The following is a 22520-nucleotide window of genomic DNA, read 5'->3' on the forward strand; positions in this document are numbered from 1 at the left end:
TGTTTTCTATTGTGAACATTATCATTTGATTATGGAAAGTATATGACAGGAGCTACAAAACTATATGATATCACCTTTACTTTAACAGGATCATGCTCAAGCAGTCAAGATTTGCAAGGTGCAGCAGTTTGAAAATCCTATCTGCACACATGGTCCATTTTACAAAGCTTTGGGTTTCTACACAAACACTTCTGTAAATAAACAAAGATACATTGCCAGTGCTTAAAAATTGAGGCATGACTTAAATGTGGAAAACAGCTAATCTCATGTCACTGTGCTAAGATTTAACCCCCTCTTCAGAACTAGCATGAGAAAAATGAAGATGTACTAAGGATCTCTTAAATTAACCCCTGTTTATAGATTTGAGAGGCAGAGATATTTAGCTCTGGTTTTAAACTGAATTTCTTAAACATTTACTTCAGCAAAAAAAAAAAAAAAAAAGGCAAACCATGAAAGAACTGCTTTAGATACCGACAGGTTTTGTTTCAGATCTCTAACATCATATGTATTTGCTGCCCCCAACTGGCAAGCAGTTACCGTGTCAAATTATTAAAATACAGTATTTGCAGGTGTAATGTGTAAATCTTTACTAAATTTCCACTGATTTTGTATATACCTGAAATTCATTAATTCTAAAACCCGAGCAGTACAAAAACAGTCTGATGTAGTATATTTTATTGTGTAGCCTGAATGTCTAGTTTCTCAGATTTTTTATTAATCAATTGTACATCCATATTTCAGGAAAAAGACTGATGTTCAGAAGAGCCCCCGCTGCATAAAGATTCAGACAACTGAATGTGATTTGACCAGTTTCCTGTTGAATTTGACAGACTCATATACAGCACATGTTATCTCGGAACCCATGGAGACTGTCGATAAGACTGAGGAGTACCCCTACGCGCGATCAGACAAGTTCACACCCTACAAAGACAGTACGTATTCAACATATTCTGCATACCACCATTTGTTTTTAACATTTAATATATTAACACATTATCTTTTCATGTTTATTAGAATGCAATATAAATAATTACACATTTTTATTTTTAGCAAAAATTGGGCAACCTACTTTTAAGATTGAAGAAAACAAAGCAAAGGACAATATTAAGTTGCTGATAAAAGCCCCCCTCTCCAGCATCAGAGGCCCCAATAACACATTTCTGAGTATAGAGGAAATCTTCAAAAAGGACTTAGAATACATAACATATTACAGAAAGGCTTCCAGCACAGGCAAGGTAACGTAAAATCTTTATAACTCTGGGTATTTGAAGCTGTCTTCTGCATTAGCATAACTGGTTAAGAATTCTTGTTCAACTATAGTAATATCACAGATCATATTGTTCTATGAAAATCTTAAGCATCTTCAAGTTTATTAATAGATTGCCAGTTGAGTCTGTGTCGTGTCTAAATGGTATTGAATATGGTATATTACGTACCAATTAATTAGGTAGGTTACAACCTGTAATAACAAGATTACCAGTTGACTGCTTCATTGCTCCACCAAATTATATAATGTAATCTAAAAAAGATAAAAAGTGTTTCAACATCTGTTCCTTTGTTATCCTTGTCAACAGAAAGAAGCTAGGTCAAAGACCAATGAGATTGATGTGTCAGTGGATCGAGGGGAAAGTTACTGCTTCACTGTGCTCATTGTTATTCCATCACGGAGAGACGATAACCAGCAAAGCCAGGAATCAACGACACACTGCTCACACTCTGAGAAGTCCTTTTTTGAAGGTAGCGTTCAGTACCTTTCAAGACAAATGCACAGTTATCCATTGTTTACCGGCTAGATGGTGTTGTATAGCAATCTTTTGCAACATTTGTAAACTAAACAGTTGTTTTCCTGTTTAACTGAGAAAAGCAGGGACTTTGCGTTATATAAAGAGTTAGCTCATACATAGTGGTCAGCAAGTTAACCCTTACCAAGCTTTGCACTGGAGCAAACGCCTAGTAAATGTGTTTCAAAGTGATATGTATTAGATATCTGAGGCAATGAAATGTAGAGTAAGACAAGGCAGTTCAGAACGATTCACATTGATATTATGGACAAAGGTGATTATTGTCTTTGACAAGATAGTAAAGCCTGTGGACTTAGTATTTGTCGTAATCAACTGGCAATGCAGAAACCCTCCAGTAGCAAAAGTAGTCCACAATCGCAATTTCAGATTGGATTTTAAGTTCAGCGTATTACTGTAGAACATTCAAATAATGACTGCAATTGAAATGAACATAGATTGTTTTGTAGATATGTCTACACTGCAGAAGAAACAACAATTTAATTTTTTTAATTTTAAAGGATATTCCCATTTATAAGAGAAATGACTTGCAGGTACCAGTCGTATTCAGAATTATTCCTTTGCTTGTACATCAGGACTGGATGAAAATAATAAATGCTTCTTGTGATCAATGCCATGTTAAGAACTTGGTCAGAAAACTAACAGTGTTGCTTGAACTTCTTTTCAGAATATGGGACTGGTGTGCTGGCTGGTCTTATACTTGCACCAGTTCTTCTATTAGTTGTCATCATCACGTTTGTGTGCTGCTGCAGGCGAAAGAAGAATGCTAATGAGGTGAACAGTCCTGATGGAGTGCCTTTGAAAGGTGTTTAAGAGTCAATCATTGCCCCTGGATTGTGATTTAAAGAGGTAAAAAAAATACAGGGTCCAGTCAGGCTAAGAGACAACAAAAGTTATTGGGAGTGATAGGAGGTTTCAACATGCTTTCAAAGGGTTTTGTCCTTCTGTTGACTAGAAAACTTGTTTCTGTGAAACACTGAAGAGATATAATTTTTGCTTATTTTTTTATATTCTGTATTACACTACACTATGGTACTAAAACTAGCTGGGAACAAGTAAGACAGTAACTAATAGAAATGCTCTTTTTCTATTAATTTGTATTATTGTATCTTCTTTCAAACTGAGTCTTTCAAAATGCACAGCCGGACCAATTGTAACTTGGGAACACTAAATCTGCTGCAAATGTGATCATTTATATATGGTTTGTGGGATGTCTATTTATACCTCTAGAATTGTAATATAGTTGGTCTGTATATCTGGTGTTGTTTTTCTAACTTATTTATATTTTTTATAATAAAGGTTTGTGATCTAAATTGTTGTATTTTTATCACAAATTTACCACATAATAAGTATGTATACTATAACTAATTGGTACAACTAAAACTTTAATCCCCTTTAAATCAATGAAATCGTTGCGCAATAAAACCTTAAATGGTTTGAAATCCATTTTATTACCACTCATTAAATTCATTAACATTATCCTTCGTCAAACTTATTTCCTCCTGCACCATGAAACCTCATTCTCCCCACATGCACTCACTCTGTAAAACTCACTCCCCCCTTATAAAAGTTTACCACAGTATTTGTGCAGTTGTACCACGCTTTTCCCATGGCTATACTACACATTTACTACAGCTTACTGCATTTTGCCATGCTATTAATATGCTTTACTATACTTATAAATGCTTTATTACTCTTTGTATGCTTTTCTATGGTAAACCTTTATAAAGGCCATCTGGTTCCACTATCAAACTGGGGTTGCTACCAGTTCCACCTGCAAGCTACAGTCCAATCTGCCTTCAGACATTAAAACAAAAGTCAAAGATCACCAGTGTGTATCACCAGTATTTTCCTGATTGTGTAATATAGTCACCGCCAGCCATCATGTTCAGACTGTAGCCTTCGCACTAGACCCTCATTGGGTAAATCAGCACATGTTCTGTCACCAGGCTAACTGGGGCAGGGGGAGTCCCCATTGAAATCAATTTGATTTCGATCTGCTGCTGATGTAAATAAAGGAGTTGGGTTTCAAATCACTTTCAGGTCATTCGCATTGTCAAATGGAAAAGTGGTATTAGATAAGCAAACTGCAGCCTCCTGGTGCCATTGTACATGTCACATGGTCTGTGTGCAGTTGGACCACTGGGTGAGATTGCAGCACAGGTGGTGAATAGGAGCTATGAAGCAGCAGCAGCTTCTCAGTCCTGTGTTTGAACAATCTGAATACCCCAAATAGACTAATAACAAAACTATTTTCAACACAACAAACAGAGGACCAATGACAATGTTAAAAATCATTGTAATATTGAATGACTTCAAACAGCTCAGCATATTTTGAAAAACATGTATTTTTATAATTATCTTACATTTACCTGTACAGTAGTTTTGCATGAAATACTGAATTCACTAAGCATTCATGGCTGATAATTCAAAATCTTGACCTAACATTAATTTGCTTACTGTACTGTACTGCAGACAGTGTGCTGCAGACTACTGCAATATAATATTATAATAGAATGTAGCATGCGCCTCAAATTGCATACACCATCAAGAAAATCAAATAACAAAATGACATGGAAATGAAAATGCAAATAAACCATTGCAGAGCTCTTCATATACAAATGTTCAAGCCGTTAAAGTTATGGTCTATTTTTAATTGTAAAATCATTTTTGACTGAGAAATAATTTCCAGAGCATTGGCAAAAACCCTTTTTTTGCATTTTAATAAAATCATAATCAATAATTGTATAGCTTTACAATATTCTACTCATGTATTTACATATCTTTTACAATGTTCTAATATATATATATATTATAGAATTATATATATATATATATATAATATATATATATATACCCATAGATAATATGGGTGTCTCATGTAGTGTATATTGTGTATATTCCAAAGACAATAACAAATAAGTAAATAAATTAAAAAAAAAAAAAAAACACTAGCCTAATAATAGTTTGTTAAAATCTTAAATCCATTTTAGCAATAGTAAGGTCTATGTGATTATGTTTTTACAGTGAGTTGGCTTCAACACAAAATTGACAAAGAAAAAACAAGAAAGCCTGGGTGACTCAGTTTTAAATTAGGTTTTTCAATTAGGAATTCAGACCTGGAATGCAATCACAGAATATACACCACTCGTGTGAGATACAAGGATACATGCAGCTGGAAATCCAACATTGCATATAAAGTTTTTTGCTCTTGTGTGATTTGGGTAACACCCCAAAAACCAGGCTGAATTTCAGCAGAGTTTTTATTGTGTATTCCTGGAATACACTTATATTAACAATGCTAATGTGCATAACAACTTGTCAGTGTCACTAGGATTAAACAGACAGAGCTTAAATGGCTACAGTTTTGTTTAACCACTGTAAATGTTTTATCTAAAAGTTTTGTATATCTAAATGCGAATAAACTTGCTTAACCTTTTGAAATACAACATTTTACAAAGCAAAACCAAGCACCATCTTCACATCTGGTGTGTGCAGTGGAATATGATGCCTGGAAAACACAGGATCAGGAGGGTGACCAGTGCTCCTGCTGCTGTGGAATTCAACACGAGATATGGTGCACTGTAGAGCAAGGCACAGCACTTAAAAGCAGATACTGTAATCCCCACATTCTTTTCTTAGGACTCAAAGGAGGGGCATGACTTATTGAGCCACTGGTATTTTGGGAATTCATTTTTTGGTGTGGGAGGCTGCTTTTTTTTTTTTTTGGAGTGTGTGATAAATATTAAAGGCTGTCAAACAGTAAAAAAACAAAAACAAAACATTTTTATGTGAACTAAAACATTCCAGTACAACTGGCTGTTCAATATTAACACACAGGAGATGAAATTTAAATAAATGCATTCTAGTCTCTGTCATGGAATTACATGATGCTTTTAGTGCCTACCTGGAACTCTCCAGTTTTTCTTGAATCCATTGGAAATGCTTGGCAGCAATTGTAGCATCTTCAGGTCCTTTTGGGTGCACTTCATAATTGGTGTTTCCACAAAGCAGAACTGTATCAATCATTAGAACAGTGACTGTAACATTGGAGTTTGGGATCTCGTACTTCAAATCATAGTACAAATCGGGGAAGTTCCTTGAATACAAAATATAAATGGTGTGCAATAAGGGATGCATAAACATTTAGAATGAATTGACTTATTTTTGTAATAGATTACTATATTCTCCAAGTAAAAACAAATGGCTAATCTTGGTCTAAGTAATATAAGATGACAAAAACTGTGATTCAAATATTTATTTAAAAATTGTTTAAACAAATGCATCTCTGCACACTCACCAGCGTGCTGAAATTTTGGAATAAGCTACTTGAGCAAATACATTGCCCATATGGTCATGGTTTCCTGCTACAGCATACCAAGGTATTTTAACAAGTCAAGGATCAGCAAACACGATCTCATATGTCGTCTCAGCATAAAAGATATTTCCAAAATCAACACATTTTAACATGCAGATATTAAATATAAACAGAGATATTTTGAGACCACAATATTATTTAATAATTTTCAAAAGACACAGGGACCACTAGGTGGCATTCAATCCATACTAATTCAGAGACATCTATTTCACACTGGATTTCAAATAATGATAGAAATCCTTAGAACAGTTTGAAAATTTGTAGATTTGTTGTTGACAGTGTAAGACTGTAAAGTGGTATTTAACGAGAATTCTGGAGAGGTCATTGAGCCACCAGTCTTTTCAACCCCAGAAGTGTAGATTACCTTAAAGTGTAAATCCTCAATGTCTGTGACACCATGGTGATAAAAATGGTCTCCAAGACTCAAGACAAAGTTGAGTCCCATGTTGTGGGCCACTCTAGCCATATCAGCAGCAGTAGCTTTCCCCATGTCTGTGGAAAATGGGGGTGTTGGTATTCCTCCCCAGTCTCTGATGGCAATGAATCGCAGAGATGCTGAAACAATAAACTGAAGCAATGACACATACAGTTTTTTTGTGTTTTTATGTGTTGGGACCTTGACATATTGTTTGTTGATTACGTGCCACCATCAGTCCTACACTACGCAGATTGTATTAGATTTAAACTGTACTGCACTACCTGCACTAAACTGATTTGTTAATAAATGTAAAGTATTTTACCAGGGTGCTGTGACTGACAAAGAGAAAAAATCTGCTGGAGACACACAAACAGAACATTTGTTTTCTTCATGGCGTTCTTCGTAAAGATTTAGCAAATTAGGCTAATTATTTTCACATTTCAGTTACACTGTTAGGTAACAATTATACTCGCCTGAAGTACTTATACTTTATCTTTCTGCATTGAAGGACAGACACAGGAAATGGTTTTGTGGTTAAGAGAACTTCCTCTATGCATGACGAAATGAAAGATTCCAAAAGTCAACACACAGTGAGAATTCATATGCATATTTATCAACACTGCAGCATTAAAAAAAATACCTGACATCATGTGTACTCTGACATCATGTGTTCATCAACAAATGGCACTGTCCAGGACATCAGTGTGTATTGTGAGATACTTTGAAAGTTAATGTTTTTTAAATTCTTGTTGTGGTGAAATAAATAGTAGTGGTACACTTTATCCATGAAAATGCGGTATCATTACAATAATCCACACACATAGTGAAATTAACATTTTGGTATAATTAAAAGGATTTTTTTTTTTCATACCAGGGTATGTATCATTGACTGGGTTTACATGCAAGTGAAAATCAACTCTACAATCATGACTGTGTGACGCTGTCACGCGAATACATCATGAAACAGCAAAAGAACGTCCTTTGGTGCAACTTTAAAGGCAGGGTCAATCAATTTCTCACGAGATTTCAGCAGTCAGGATCCTGTTTAACTGGCAGAATCTCACATTTATACAATAAATACAGTAATAAAGAAATCAACCACAGACTGTTTTAGACTTTTTAATGAAAATGTAGTTTAGTTTAAATTATTGCATACCTGGAGTGCCTGCCATTAGGTAGTGCATTCTTACGTTATTACCATACAGTGTCCTGGATAAAACAAATCCTAGTTTTAGAGGTTCCAATGTGCGTACTTTCAAAACTGACACTATTTATACATTATCATTACACTTTTTTATCTTAAAGCTTTGATTTACTAATTATACATGGCAACAGGGAGTAGATTATGGAGAATCTATTTTTTTCAGTCAAGGATATACCATGTTATGATTTTAATATACATCTCAAACAAATAATTGTAAGGACAGTGTTTTCAATGATTAAGCATAATATGGTTAATTCCCAATCATCAATTAATCCATATTCTACAAGCCATACATATTAGCATTTCCAATGCATATACTGGAACCAAGTAAAGTAAAAATTACAGTAAATCAAAAATATACAATCGTTAGCAACGCACTACAGAATTAGACAAACAAAGTATCATCAAAATAGATAAGGTTACACATAATTAAAAACCGTTCCTATTTTTTTAGTTAACTTTTTAAGTGCAGCATTATTTAGAATCTTCCTTTACAAAATGTCCTGGGCTTTATGATCCAAACTCAACTGTCTCTGTTGATATGGGTTTGAATTCATAGCTTCCTCTTCCATCCATGTGCAGGTAATACTACAAGTAAAGAAACAAATTAAGATGAGGACATTCTGTCAGCTACGGTACATACATTACAGAAAAGTAGAACAATCTTCCTATGATCAAATGCAATGCCAGTAATCAACAGTACAGATTTAGTGCTATTGGTTTTTGCATGAAAGGAACGCATTACATACCTGCTTCATAATTCATCCATTTATCAATCCATCTAGAACACACTCAGCAATGTTACATTTAAGAATACTAAAAGAAACGTCAAATGAAAAGACAAATGTTTGAGACATTGAGAAAGGCTTCTAGTTGAAACACTTGTCATGGAGTTTGTTTCTTATAGTATTTCTAAATGCTGCATAATTACAATATGCATTCTCTATTCTGCTAGTGGTTTAAACAGTATATACCGATTTAGATGCATTCAGTAACTTGTGCTAAAGAACTGGATAGGCAGTTTACCAGATGCGGGTTAAACTCCAAATACAGCACGCTTCTGTAAATGAAGCTCTTCTATATTTCTGTAGCTGAGGATTTGTATCCCAATGAGTGACAATAACTAGAATAGTACACCAAAACTTCCAAATACTGAGAATATAGACATTAAAATACTGCACAATATCCTGTCTTCATAAAGACAGTATTACATTGATGAAGCTCATACAATAAACATACCTCGTGGTGTTTCCACAGAGACTTTCTGTGAGACACTGTGAACAGGGATATACCGACCTAAAAAAGAAGAATCATCATTTAAACAAGAGCTTAGTAGCTTCTGACACTAAGGGCTAAGACTGTACACTACATACACACATTTATTTTCTCTACATTTAAATCTTTAATAGTTATTATACTTGATGAACAAACCTACAAATACTATCTTGCACATGCTTTTTGCAATAGTTTTTACATGCATATTGAAACTAGTCTTTAATAAAATTCAAGACTTCTTCAGGTTTGTTTCAACACGGCCCATCATTCATTTATTTTGTGTATTTAGGATAGAAGGCAAAGCCAAGGTTATACCATCGAGATCCCAGAGATCTACATACAAACCTTGTGCCAACACCTGTATTAAAAGATAACAAAATCATGGCATCACCTTTCTGCAGTGGCTGTAGATGAAATCTTCAACATCAACACTGACTGCACTGGTACACTCATCCAGGATGGCAAACTGAGGCTTGTGGTAAAACAGACGTGCCATCTACAACAATAACATTTTTTAAAAATGTGTTTATGTGTTTTGTAACACGTAGTCCAGTACACCGTTCTATGAACATCTTTGCATGTATTTATTACAAGTTAGCTGTTAATTTATGACCTTGAATTTCCCTATATGTTGCATTGTCATTTCCTTTTCATACATAAGGGGGCAGCAGAGGACTGACTTGGTCCTTCAGTTGGGCGAAGCAAGGAATTTTGCTGACCTAATTGTTCAAGTTTATTAAAAATCAACACTTATTGACTCACTCTACCAAACCACATTGTAACCGCAGGCTACATGAAAATACCCAAATTTAACATTTTCAGTACAATACAACATAAACAGTGCAAATAACAGCAAATCATAACATTCATATTTCTCCATTTTATTTTTTGCTTGTGTATTATATAAATGATCTGTTATTACTCTACCTACAGATACACTTCACAAAATGTGTAGGAAGGAAAAAAAAAACAAAAACACACAACTTACAGCCATCCTCTGTTTCTCTCCCCCACTTAGCACATCCATCCAGTCCTGGACAATATCCCAGCTTCCCTCCCGGTCGAGGATGTGACCCAGCTGCACATTGTCCAGGTACTCCTTCAGAACCTGTCAGAGAACACATGGGGTAGTGAAGCAGACACACGTGTATAAAGGATAGGCTTTTTAACTAATAAGGAAGAGCAATTCACTATTAAAAAACACATAAATAAATAATAAATCACACACCAAGTTTACTAAAGCTACTACTCTCAAACTTACCTGGTCAGAAATTCCTTTCCGCTTCTGGTCTTCATAGGTGTCTGGGTAAATGACCTGGTCCCGGAGTGTTCCCAGGGTCATGTACGGCCTCTGTGAAAACAGTAATATCACTGTAAGAAAAACAACAAACAACGAATCCTTCATTCTTTAAAATGTGTAAAAGCACAAACTAACAAATTTGCTTGTGAAATGAAGAAAATCTTACCTGGGGAACATAAAACAATTTCCCTCTTTCAGGCTTGGTGAGACGTCCACCAAACAAAGGCCACAGCTAAAAACAACAAACAAAAAAGATTTGAAAAGGTTTTCATTGCTAATACACTACAAGAATTATAAACCTGCACTTCTGTTTAATTTGATGACTATACTCACTTCTCCCAGAACACGGAAAAGTGAGCTCTTTCCACAGCCGTTGGGACCACAGACCAAAACATTCGCACCAGATTTCACCTGAAATAGTCAACCATATTTAAAATAAACATGTAACTTATTATAAATTTGCTTATGCCTGATTCATTCCCACTGTTAAACCAAGAGTTCTTAATAGAAGCTTAATAATCTGGCCCTATGCTCAGTTATGGAGAGTGGTTATAAAAGGTTTACAGAGAACATTTATATAAATTGACCCTTATATTTAATTTATAAGCTTTTGACTAAAAGCCCCAATCTAAGCTTATTTATTTATTTATTTTAAGTAAAATTACAATTACATAATTCAACATTTGAACAGTTGTATAAGAAACTGCTGCAATACATTGTTTATTGTTAGCAAGTAAAGGATAAAAGCCAACAAACACACCTCAAAGGAGAGATCTTGGATTAGAACATCTCCATTGGGTGTTGCCAGAGGTGTATGATCAAACCTGCAACAGATTATAATGAACACAGTTATGTTTTTTTTTTTCTTTTTCCCTCTGAGATAGTGCTTCCTATTTCGTATGCAAGCTTTAAACACGTCCCATATTATGTTAAAACTGGACGACCCAGGGAGTATCTTTTAATATTGCAAATACCAACTAAACCAGAAAGAATACACAGCTTCTGATGTAATGCAGCTTGGTATTTATAAAGAAACACACCCACCCATGTTTCCATGCACTTACTTAATAATCTTATCAGCAATGATGATTTCTCCACTACCTTGAGCCAGTGAGAATGTTTTCAAACCTTCCTGACCTTAACCATAAAACAAAATATATGTGAAATACAAAATTACAATATAACATTCATTTCCGCAGCTCAGAATCTTCAGATGTGGTGTTCCCTTGTGGATGTGTATTTTTAACTTGATGGTTGGTTACACCTCACAAGATTATAACTTCCAATAGTTTAGTCCATGATATCCCACGGAAAGGTTATTTGAGAACATGCAAGAATCTGCAGCAACTGATCCATATTTTTATATGTAACATCTTCATTCAGTTACCTTTGTCATGCTGAGAAACCATGGTTCTTTCATATTTTCCAGAGTTAAGCTCTTTCAACACCTGCATTAATTCTGTGATACGAGTTGTGAACCTAACAAAGAATGACAATGCATATGTTATTTGTTGTGACTTCAAAACAGGACTTGTACAGGAGGATATTAGATATTAAAAGCTCAACATGCTGTCCTACCCTGATAGTCTTGTCATCTCCCGTCCAGCCAGCACAATCCTACCCAGAGCCTGGGACAAGCGTAACAACATACGACCACTCTGGTAGTAATCCTAATAAGAGATCAGCCTTTTAATGAACAATCCTTGGTAGATCAAGAAAAAGTGATAACTTTCCACAACCTGTAATCAGTAACAATGATTGTTGACTTACAAATATTTTAAAAAGTTTGTATGTGAAACACACCCAACTGTTAAGAAAAGCAGCACTATTTTGTTTTTGTGAAAAGCCCTTACCTCCAACAGCTCTGAGTGTGTGCTGTTCAGGTGGCGAGGATGAGCCAGATTCAGAAAAGGACGACTTACCACCAGATACCCGACTACTGTGGCAAGGTCTGCAATGAAACAAAAACAGACCGTAAAATTTGCTTTATGTTACACTAAGAAATACAGCATAAAATAGCTCAGCCAAACATGTGTCTGTGGAATAACTTGGTGTATCACATATCACAGGAAACACCGAACCAGAGGCCAGAAAAAAAGGTCCAAATGGAAACATTCATATAGATGGCCGAGTAAGAGCCTCCATGACTGTGAATGCAGGTTGCTTGGGTTGTATTCACTTTTGCAGACGATAAAATCGAAATAATTGGGAGTATTACTTACACTTGGCAATCAAACTGTCCACAAAGCCCATTGAGAACCGGAAGAAGATGAAGTTGTGCAAATGATCAACCTAGGAACAAAAGGAAAGGATTTTTTTTTCAAGTCCCTTTTTTTGGTGAACTTTCCATTACATGCATTTCATAGGGACCCCTTTTTGCTCGAATTAAAAAAGATACAACAGGACTGTCAAGGGTCCTAAGAAGCAGTTACAGTACATGACACTTCAGCAATGCAGCCTTTTATTTTTTATTTACAGTCACTCAAACTGGGCTTCTGCATAGTATCAGTTTAGATAACAGACACTGAAAGTTGTATTAAGTATTTTATTTTTTGCAGTGGTCAAAGTAAAAGGAGGCATTGGGAAGGGTATATTTATTAGCCAGTAGTGAAACTACATTCTCAACTACCCTGAAATAAAGATGGGTGTCTTTCAAAAAGAGATGGGACACATATACACAATTACTTCTTACCAGCCTCTTGAAAGTGGCGTGGATTGTCTGCTTTTCTCTCATATTTCCATTGTAAAAGGCAATTTCTTCACTGCACAAACAAAACAAAACACTCTTAGAAAATGAAACTATAAATCACATGCGACTGGATATAAGCAAGGTCGTCGGGTACATGTTCACTACTGCCCTACTTGCCCACCTGTTTGTGATGAGCCGTGAGTTGACGTATCTGTACTCTCCTTCATATCTCTGCTCGGTCACTGTCATTTTGCCTATAGGCCTCCTTAAACGTGTAAGGAAGAGGCCTGAGACAATCAGATATGCCATCATGCTGGCAGGACCCTGAAAAAGTGAATTATTGGTTCATGTACTTAAATACTTTATAGTCCGTCAAACGTGAAAAAAAAAAATGAAGGGGCAAATCCGTGTCTGGTAAAAAAAATCGATTTACCTGAAAACCAATTGCACTGGTCAGCTTGAAGATATATAAGCAAATATCCAGCAGTGGCTGTAATGAAACAAGACAGTTACAAACTGTTTAACACATCCAAGCACAGGAAACACAAAAATACACCTATTTTTCTACTATAGCACTTACAACTGGTTTGCCTGGAAATTAACCTCTCAATCTCACACCAGGAAATTATGCTAACATACTAAACAAAAAATGGGAAAGGAACAGAACATGTTTTACCTTGCTCAGGTTCGAGTACAAGTCCACTACACTGTTACAGAACCTCTCCACGTCTTGAGTTAACAGCTGGTCTGCATTGGCAATCCTATTGTCAAGGTTACCCATTTTGTAATAGGTGTAACCTCTGTTAAAACAAGAAGGAATATATAAATAGTACAGGTTAAATTATCTTAATATCCAAGGACACTGTAAGCTGGTATTGTAAATTGTACTGTCATCTGCACTAGTCCAGTGATTGGGGGGGAGAATGTTGAAGTTGGACCAATACAGAAGTCCGAAATAAACAAGCTTTCAAGACCAATTAAAACTCACTATTATACTCTTACAATCAGCATAATTAGTGTTTATTTTAAATTATTAATAATACTTACTTCAAATACTCATCGTAAAGGTGTCTGGTGAGCCTCACGCGGAATCGAAGTTTCAGCTCATTTAGACCCAACTTCAAGAAATTGTTTATCAAGGATATCTTTTAAGAAAAGAAAAGCTTTGCTTATTTTCAGCATGAAACATTATGAATACAACATGAAGGTACTAGTAGTGCTACTTTAACATATACATTATGGAGCTTACTTGTGATGCAACCATGTTCAATGCCACAAACATAACCTAAAATCATAATTTTATAAAATCATCAGGAATGGTTGAGTGTGAAACTAAAATTAATTTGCTATTTCTATAAAATATCTGGCTCTCAAATATTCAACAATAATATGTCAGCTACTTAACCCCCAAAAACGAACATTCAAATAATTTGTGTGCAATACTGCAGATGCCTTATCTGAACTAAGATTCCAGTGGAAATACAATTTTAACAGTTTTAAATGATCTGGTACAGATTTATTCCACAAATTGGCACTTACTTTATGGTGAACATTAATAGGAGAAACTATACAAGAATGTAAAGAAAAGCATAAAAAAACACACACACTTACAAGTGGCATGGCAGCGATAAAGTTGAACAAGTAGGTCTTGAAATCTTTTGTAGTACGACCAATAATTGCACTGCAAACCACAACATGCATTAAAAGTGAGCAAAACACTGATCTATACAAAAACAGCATGGGTACAATTATAAAGTTTCTTTAAACATAAGTGATTAAGAAGTGTTGCATGTGTTGACCACACAGAAACCTAAATCTACCAGTGACCTAAGGGTCTGAACATTTGTGGTTACTAGACGGCTGCTTTTTTCCAAGGCGACTTACAGAGACTAGGGTGTGTGATCATGCATCAGCTGCAGAGTCACTTACAACAATGTCTCACCCGAAAGACGGAGCACAAGGAGATTAATTGATTTCCTCAAGGTTACACAGAGAGTCAGCGAGGAAGCCGGGATTTGAACCAAGAACCTCCTGGTTACAAGCCTTTTTCTTAACCACCAAACCACACAGCCTCCACTTATACAAAATAAATAGAGCAGGTTTTACTCTATTTGCATTCCTTTTAATTTTCCAAAAAGCAAACTATGCAAAGCTCAAGGAGTCGCTCTCCTGGTATTTAAAAGCATACCAGCGTTATCTTGCAGTGCAGTACATCATGGAACACTTCAACCAAATTATTTAGATCATACACAAGGTGGCAGTATGCCCCTCTAAGATGTTTATTAATATAGGCTGGGAGTTCGGAGTACAGCATGCCCAATATGCAGAAACAAAATGACTTTCTTTTTTGTAAATTATCTCTTGTATTAGCTGAATTAATGGATAATGTTATACTTTAGATATTGTAAGCAACTAGATTCATAAGCTGCAACACAGTTAATGATGCAAGTTACCACTGGCAAGGCAGAAATGAACCAATAAAAGTGCTTCTTGAATAATTGGATGTCTCTGCGAATGATACCACTGTAGGGGATTAAAAAAGGAATGATCAATATTTGCTGTAAAATGTATCAGTTATATACATTTCTAAAAACCTGACTACTAAAAATGTATGTCATTACTAATATGGGTATTGCTGATTAGCATATTAAATCTTGCTTTTCTTATAATTGAAAAGCCTTACAAAGTGGGTAAACTCTCAACGAACATGTTTAAAGATCTTTACTTTCATAAAAAAAAAAAAAAAAAAAAAAAAAAACACATTTCAGCTTAGTGAGACATGAAACTGACCTTATACATCCAATCTGTCTGTACACACCCCAAGCAAAATGTTTTTACACAATGTGCCCTATTCCCAAAAAGTTCTTCTGGATTTTTTTTTTTTTTTTTTTTTTAGGTAATCTTAATTAAAAATGTAAGTAAATGAAAACTTCTGAAACTATTTAATTTTTCAAAAAACAGTTTCACCTATGAGACAGTAAAAAATTCTCAAAAAACAGACCTTTTAAAAAAAACAAACAAAAAAAAAAAAAAAAAAAAAAACATACCAAAACAACCATTTTGTGAGCAGGGCCCAATGACACGATACTTTTAACGAAACAGTTCCATAAAAGTACCTTTCAATCAGGGTGCCATTCTGAATCATCCACACGTCACAATATGTTCGAGCTACCAGCATGACAGCAATGAGCAGCAGATATCCTGACTGACGATAAAATGATAAATTGGGACAAAATTCTGGAATGCCAACATTGGCATCTTCGTGAACACAATCTTTAGTATTTAATATCATGCGTCAGTCATGTGTGCACATTTATACTGACGTAAGCTCACCAAGACTGTCATGGTGCAGACAGCTGCTGTTTAAAACACCAAAATGCATACTGGTTTACAGATTTTTGCTGAAAATGTCACATTTAAATTATACATACAATCGCCCCACCTCTCCCTCTTTCATTTTTTTTTTCTAAATTAAGTTAAGCCTTATTATTACAGCAAAATGGAAAACAGGCCCCAGTCTCCTTACAAAAGCACTGCAGTAACTTCTGTAATGGCACTCAACAAGGAAATAAATAAGCATACAGCAAGTCAGAAATACATTATTTTCAATAATATACTTTTTTATGGCTAGGATATATAAAAGAAGTTATTTGTCCTAAATAAGTCACTTATGATGGTGACAAGAAGTTGTTTTTAAAACAGCTTTAGTTCAGAAATGCTGGAGACTCAATCAACATGTGTCTGCTTTGATATGCTGATCATCCTATTTCAACTAAAAGTGCAAAGTACCAAAGTAAATAGGTAATAAGTCAAACACACCCTGAATAGTCAGAGCTCTTATCTGTGTTTAACTAACCGAATGTGAGGTCATTCTCTGCTCTTCCAAATGGGATGTTACATACAATGACAGAAAGGACAAATGCTTGGTTCAAAACTGAATCATACTAGCTTCTTAGCCAAAGAAAGTGTGATGCAAAATGCAATCGCATACACTTTTTACAGCACTATAAATGTAGATCATTGGCCAGCGGCTGGGAATTCCCTGCAATTTCCACTGGCTGTCTGAAGTAAGGCCACACATGTAAAATGACAAAGCAAACAAGGCAGGCTACATGTGGAAATACTAGACAGAAAAAGCAACCCTCTTCTCAGGTCAGCTGTTTTTGTTCTTTAAATTCCTATCAATCAAATTATATTGTATTTGGTATAAATTTACAGAATATGTATCATTTGTGCACGATAAGTTCTTGCTTTTTAATGATTTTATGGTTAATGTTTTCTTCACAATTTGTACACTATGCACAACAGTTGTTTTGGTCCCAGAATCGGATTTTACAACATTCCATTTTAAAAAGCGATGCCAATTCAACAGATTTCCCAGTCTTATGCAATAGCGTTTGGAAATTTATAATCTCAAAACTGTGCTTGGTGTGTATGCATTTCAGCAAACATAAAAAGACATACCTCTTTGCAAAAGGTTCGAGGAACCATAATCCTCACGATTCTCCAGATTCTTGCAAAGAATACTCTGTCAACCACTGCTTTCTCTTTCTTGCCATCTTTCTGCAGGCATAAAGAAAATGGAAGATGTAACAAGAAAGGCAAGAAAAAAATGTGAAAAAAAAACAGTAAGTTATCAGCCTACTTGTAGAATATTCCAGTCAATTTATTTCACATTTGTACTGAGACTAAATCCCTGATTTTCAGTCAGGTTATATCATTTTTCAAAATTGAGAATAAGGGGTGGGAAAAAAAAAAAAAAAAAAAAGTAAAAAGTATATATTTATGCAGTAGAAGTCACAGCATTCTTTATATTCTGGTAAGGCCTGCCTCATGTTGTTAGATGTCCCGTGCCGCATGCAAGGGCAGGCATTTACCATAACGAGAAGGGCCTTACCAGAAAATAAAGCCATCTTATGAGGGTTCTATTGCTATTAGAAAATGGATATATTATTTGGGTTTGAGTGCATGTTCATGTATTTGTGTAAGTTTCAGTATTTAAGTTACCATTAAGACCATTCCATTCAGTTAAATAAATAAAACAATACGTTTTAGTAATTTAAATGATCTAGTTGTCTGCAGTATGTGTTAATCTTGATCATGCTGTTTGTTCAGATGTGCCTGTGTTGTTACTGTGATATGCTTAAATAAAGTTGCTAAAAGTAATTAGACTGCGTCCAGTTGTTTGATTTCAACTCATCATTCAAACCAGAGACCAGTTGCTTTAACAGTAGTACTGTGGTTATTGTATTGCTGCTGACAGCAAACTATTCTTGACTATTTTGACTTTTTTCCTCACTAAATTTAAATAGATAGTCCAGCTAGGAAGCAGAATCATCTACAAGAGGGCGTGTACATGAACATAAATTGTCTTTCAACAAGCAGAAAAAAGATAAAATACACAAATACTGTATTTATGTATTTTCGGGCAGAATGTTTTGGAACAGTGATTAAACATAGTTTGAACAATAACATTCAAGGTCCTTAATCAGAGATTTAAGCCCTGGTATTGACCAATCAGGTTAAAGTAAATCTCTGATCCATTTTCTAATATGTCATAATAACTGACACTACTGGCTGAAGCCAAGGACAAACAGTCAGGTGATCTAAAAAGGTAGGCTAGTGTGCTGTTTGATGCTTCAGATATTTTGTCCAGTTCTAATACATTCATAAAGGCAATGTTCTTAAATAATTTAAAACCTCACTTTTTTTTCTTTTAAATTAGACAATTATACAGTTCAGAAAATAGGCTTTCTGTATCACTTCTATTTAATGTCATGTTATGTGAAATACCAACTCACATTGGTAAACAAACTGAATACAGCTTTTAAGGGTTTTGTTTAAGACACATCATTTTATGCTTGCTGAAACACGATTATACTTACATCATTATTTAACAGAGAAGAGTCTGATCCGCTTTTCTTACTGCAAAAGAAAATAGTCAACATGCTCTTTATAAATGTTGAGAATGTATGCAATTATGCACAAATATACTCATTAGATTCATGTTACATAATATATATATATATATATATATCTATATATATATATATATATATATATAATATTATATATATATATATACCCGTTATTATTAAGCTATGTTTTCTTGAACCCATTTGATTAAGAGTTCGGATATTACACCAAAATGTTAACATTCGGTATCAATGACGCACTACGTTCCCATCACCATTGCACAATCATTATAGTTGCTCGGTTCACAAACGTTTGATCAGATGAGATTTTTAAAATAACCTGTCCAATGTTTGGACAACCTTCATTATACCTCTATTTTACATATTTCTTACACATTGTGTAGTAGCAAAAAATATGTTGCAGACAATGCAAATCTTTTGTCACTTTGTAACCTGAATGTAAATGACTGCCTCGTTTAAGCTAGACAAACAAAATTACAGGCAAATTAAAAATTGTATTCTCTTTTTTGTAAAAATAATATAAGTTATCACGGCCTTGTACAAAAATATCTGATCTCTGCATCCTCAGTCCGACCAGCCTTCACCACCTGCCGGACAGAGACGCGAGTCCCCTCTACACCTGTTTGCAAACCAGGCTCCGGCCCATAAAACAACCTGTTCTGTAACCGAGGGCCGCCATTTAGAGAGCTGAAACTGTTGCAACGTACCTTCGGTAAATCTGTGCATTGCGTCTCCGCTTCAGGAGGTAGAGGGCGATGAGGACGGCGCTCGCTATTGAGGAATTTTTAGCTGTCAAGTATTTACTGATAACCGCCATGTTTTCAGTCTATGCCGGTCAGGGACTAGCAGGGAGCATGCTGGGAATGTGGTGTCTGTTGACAATGGGGAGAGGTAAAGCTCCCTTTGACATACGCAATCAGAACTCACTGGTAACACAGAACAAACGTACTGTATTTCTGTATAGGGTTAGTATACTCTTGCTCACTATGGACAATTTAAATAAGATATATAAGAAAACTATGTGTATTTACATGACAATTTATTATAACATCAAGCAAAGTTCCTAGAGTAGCGTACCTGTTCATTGAAAGCATTTAATAATATAGTATTGGACAAAGGCATCATTACACACACACACACGCACACCTCGCTATACTGCGGATTCAGCTATATCGCGGTCCTTGAGTAGGCAACCGATTTTTACTTTCTAACTGCGTATGCCTTAGCTGCAATATACATACACACTTACAATTACTGTTCGTTTTATTTCGTACTGCATGTCACAAACAACAATATACAAAACGGTTACAAACAAAGCATTAATATCGTACTGTTATCATATACACACGTGTTACACAATAACGCAAAACAAATTAAATATACTTGCTGAAGCGGTTCACGTGTGGCAGTAATACACTGGCAAAAGCCACAAGGCAGTGACGTCAGCTCCCTGGAGCAACAAGTTTGTGCATTTGAGAAAGAGGAAGACTCGTGAAATTAATTCGAGACTGAAGTTGATGAGAAGCAATTACCCTCCGCTGTACGAATTAAAACGATATGATGCTTTTTATACGAAAAATTATAATAAAGCAGGTTGCGTAGAGGATTTATACTCGACACTGACGCACCCGATAAAACGTTGGAGTGGTTGTTCAGTATTTATTTGTTAGCCTATTTGTTTTTCTATAGGCCCCAATTGTTTCTTTTTGATAGCTCTACTTTCAATGGCTAGGCACTTTTGATAGCTTGGTGTTTTTTTTTTTCACATTTCCAATGTGTTTTTGTTCAGATGGAGGTGGAGGTTGGTGGCAATACTTACTCATGATTATTTTTGCTATTTGAAAATTTTTAAAAGGCAGTTTTCCCTTTTGCCCAACAACACTGCACATCCTCATGACCAAAAGTGACCTCATTATTACCCGACAGATCTTGGGTAGGTTGCTCCCTCCCTCCATTGATTGTAGAATCCACACCTGTGTATAATAGTTATACCTGTCAAATATGAAGTGGTACAGCATGGTTGTGTTTTACTTGGTTGTGCAGAAGAGTGTAATTTGCATGGATCAGTTCCTATGAACATGCAGGATCAAGGTGATACAGATGTGATATTTATCCTTGACATCAGAATTTAAAGTCTAAATTCATACATGGAAATTCAGTCACATAATTGTAATAGTATTTTCTTTTAAGAATTATATCACCTCTAAACACTTGTTGGATTTGTTTTTAAAATGAAAAAAAAAAACAATTATGAAATATAGCATGGAGCAATATTTACCACTCTCTTCCTGGTGTTAACATTCAGGTGCCCATCAATTTTTTGCAGAGCGTCTGTGGAATCTCGTTTTCTTCCTTCAGGTAGGATGACTTCGATGCTCTCCATTGTTTCCTCATCATCATCTGTTTTTTTTTTTTAAACATTTTTTTTATTTCATTTACTGAAATTTCCAAATTTTCCAGATTTTCTAGAACTGAACAAAGACAAATGTAAATGAATTCACAGTAACTTCTGAACACTTGCGTGCAATAGCGCTACCAGTACACATTATGTTGGTATACACTCACCTTGATCTATTCTAAGAGACACTGCATTAGTGTATGGCTGTGGAGCTGTACAGTTTAAGACTTTTCTGTTAACTATTTTCAGGTAAGCTGTAGCTAATTTAAATATAAATATGTGTGTAAGTAATTGATATACTGCGAAATGGCTGTACTCTTGTACTCGACTATAGCAACTGAAAGTCACTATGGATAAGGTCAACTGCTCAGAAAGTTAAATATAATAATGAAGCTTGGTTCAACAGTAAAAAGGTTATATAAATAATTTATTTTGGAATCAATACAGATTATATTGATTCAGATTATTCAGATGTATTGGTATAACTGTGTGAGGCGGTAAAGTTTCTACAAACTTTTCTGTTACTACCATGAATGCACAGGGAAGTAGTGGTGTTTGGTCCATCACCCTCGCCTAATGAGCCATGGTCTTGTCTATCACCACCATAAGATGTGCCTCTGAGAGTGTCAGAACGTTAGCTAAAAATGGTGGAGGTGAACTACCAGTGTGCAAATTGAGTTCACATTTGACCAAAATATCTGTATTAAGTACATTATTGTCTATGCTTGTAGTCATTGTTAATTTGTACATCTTGTTTGCTTTTAAAAAGTGACGTTTTTCGTACGTTTCCACACGTACAAGTAAACAGTCTTATGTTTTGTAATGGCTGCACACATTTATAAATGTTACTGTAAATACATATAAACTTCTGGCCACATACCGTAGTATTTTTATTACTTTACTAAAGATAGGTATGTTAATCGTTATTATTCTCCTCGTTTTGCTACCCCTGCACAGTTATAACGTTTCTTAAAAAAAAATTAAAAAAATGAGGCGGTGTGACTTCAACTTTATTATTATTATTATTATAAATATTACAATGACTGTTAGTATTATTAAAATAAAACATGGCGTAGGCCACCTCGAATGTTGTTTGCTCCATCCAAAAATTAATGCAGCATCA

At 35.1% G+C, this 22520-nt stretch overlaps 2 protein-coding genes and 1 pseudogene across 2 annotated transcripts in view; 1 reads left to right on the top strand and 2 right to left on the bottom strand.

The window, feature by feature from the left end:
- The window catches only part of LOC121331287 (tissue factor-like), a 4185-nt gene extending 1073 nt beyond the window's left edge, over positions 1 to 3112 (top strand). The window contains exons 3-6 of the mRNA XM_041278575.1: positions 742 to 932; positions 1051 to 1235; positions 1575 to 1737; positions 2467 to 3112. Of these exons, the coding sequence (XP_041134509.1) occupies positions 742 to 932; positions 1051 to 1235; positions 1575 to 1737; positions 2467 to 2612 (685 nt within the window). The 3' untranslated portion in view covers positions 2613 to 3112. The remainder of the gene's footprint in view (positions 1 to 741; positions 933 to 1050; positions 1236 to 1574; positions 1738 to 2466) is intronic.
- A 1588-nt stretch (positions 3113 to 4700) lies between these two features.
- LOC121330716 lies at positions 4701 to 6826 on the bottom strand (annotated as a pseudogene).
- An 875-nt stretch (positions 6827 to 7701) lies between these two features.
- On the bottom strand, positions 7702 to 20468 carry LOC121331128 (ATP-binding cassette sub-family D member 3-like). Its single transcript, XM_041278340.1, has 24 exons — positions 20383 to 20468; positions 19707 to 19871; positions 18949 to 18988; positions 17528 to 17626; positions 16180 to 16268; positions 14675 to 14744; positions 14111 to 14208; positions 13740 to 13863; positions 13497 to 13553; positions 13245 to 13387; positions 13067 to 13136; positions 12597 to 12666; positions 12228 to 12325; positions 11953 to 12044; positions 11762 to 11853; positions 11439 to 11511; positions 11135 to 11198; positions 10708 to 10785; positions 10541 to 10606; positions 10336 to 10425; positions 10063 to 10182; positions 9466 to 9570; positions 9039 to 9095; positions 7702 to 8387 (listed from the first exon to the last, which is right to left on the bottom strand). Exons 2-24 carry the CDS (start codon positions 19814 to 19816, stop codon positions 8310 to 8312), a joined length of 1983 nt encoding a protein of 660 aa, XP_041134274.1. The 5' UTR covers positions 19817 to 19871; positions 20383 to 20468; the 3' UTR covers positions 7702 to 8309.
- Between the last annotated feature and the right edge of the window lie 2052 nt (positions 20469 to 22520).

Source organism: Polyodon spathula, chromosome 18 (genome assembly GCF_017654505.1).
Source record: "Polyodon spathula isolate WHYD16114869_AA chromosome 18, ASM1765450v1, whole genome shotgun sequence".
In the NCBI taxonomy this organism is placed as follows: Eukaryota; Metazoa; Chordata; class Actinopteri; order Acipenseriformes; family Polyodontidae; genus Polyodon; species Polyodon spathula.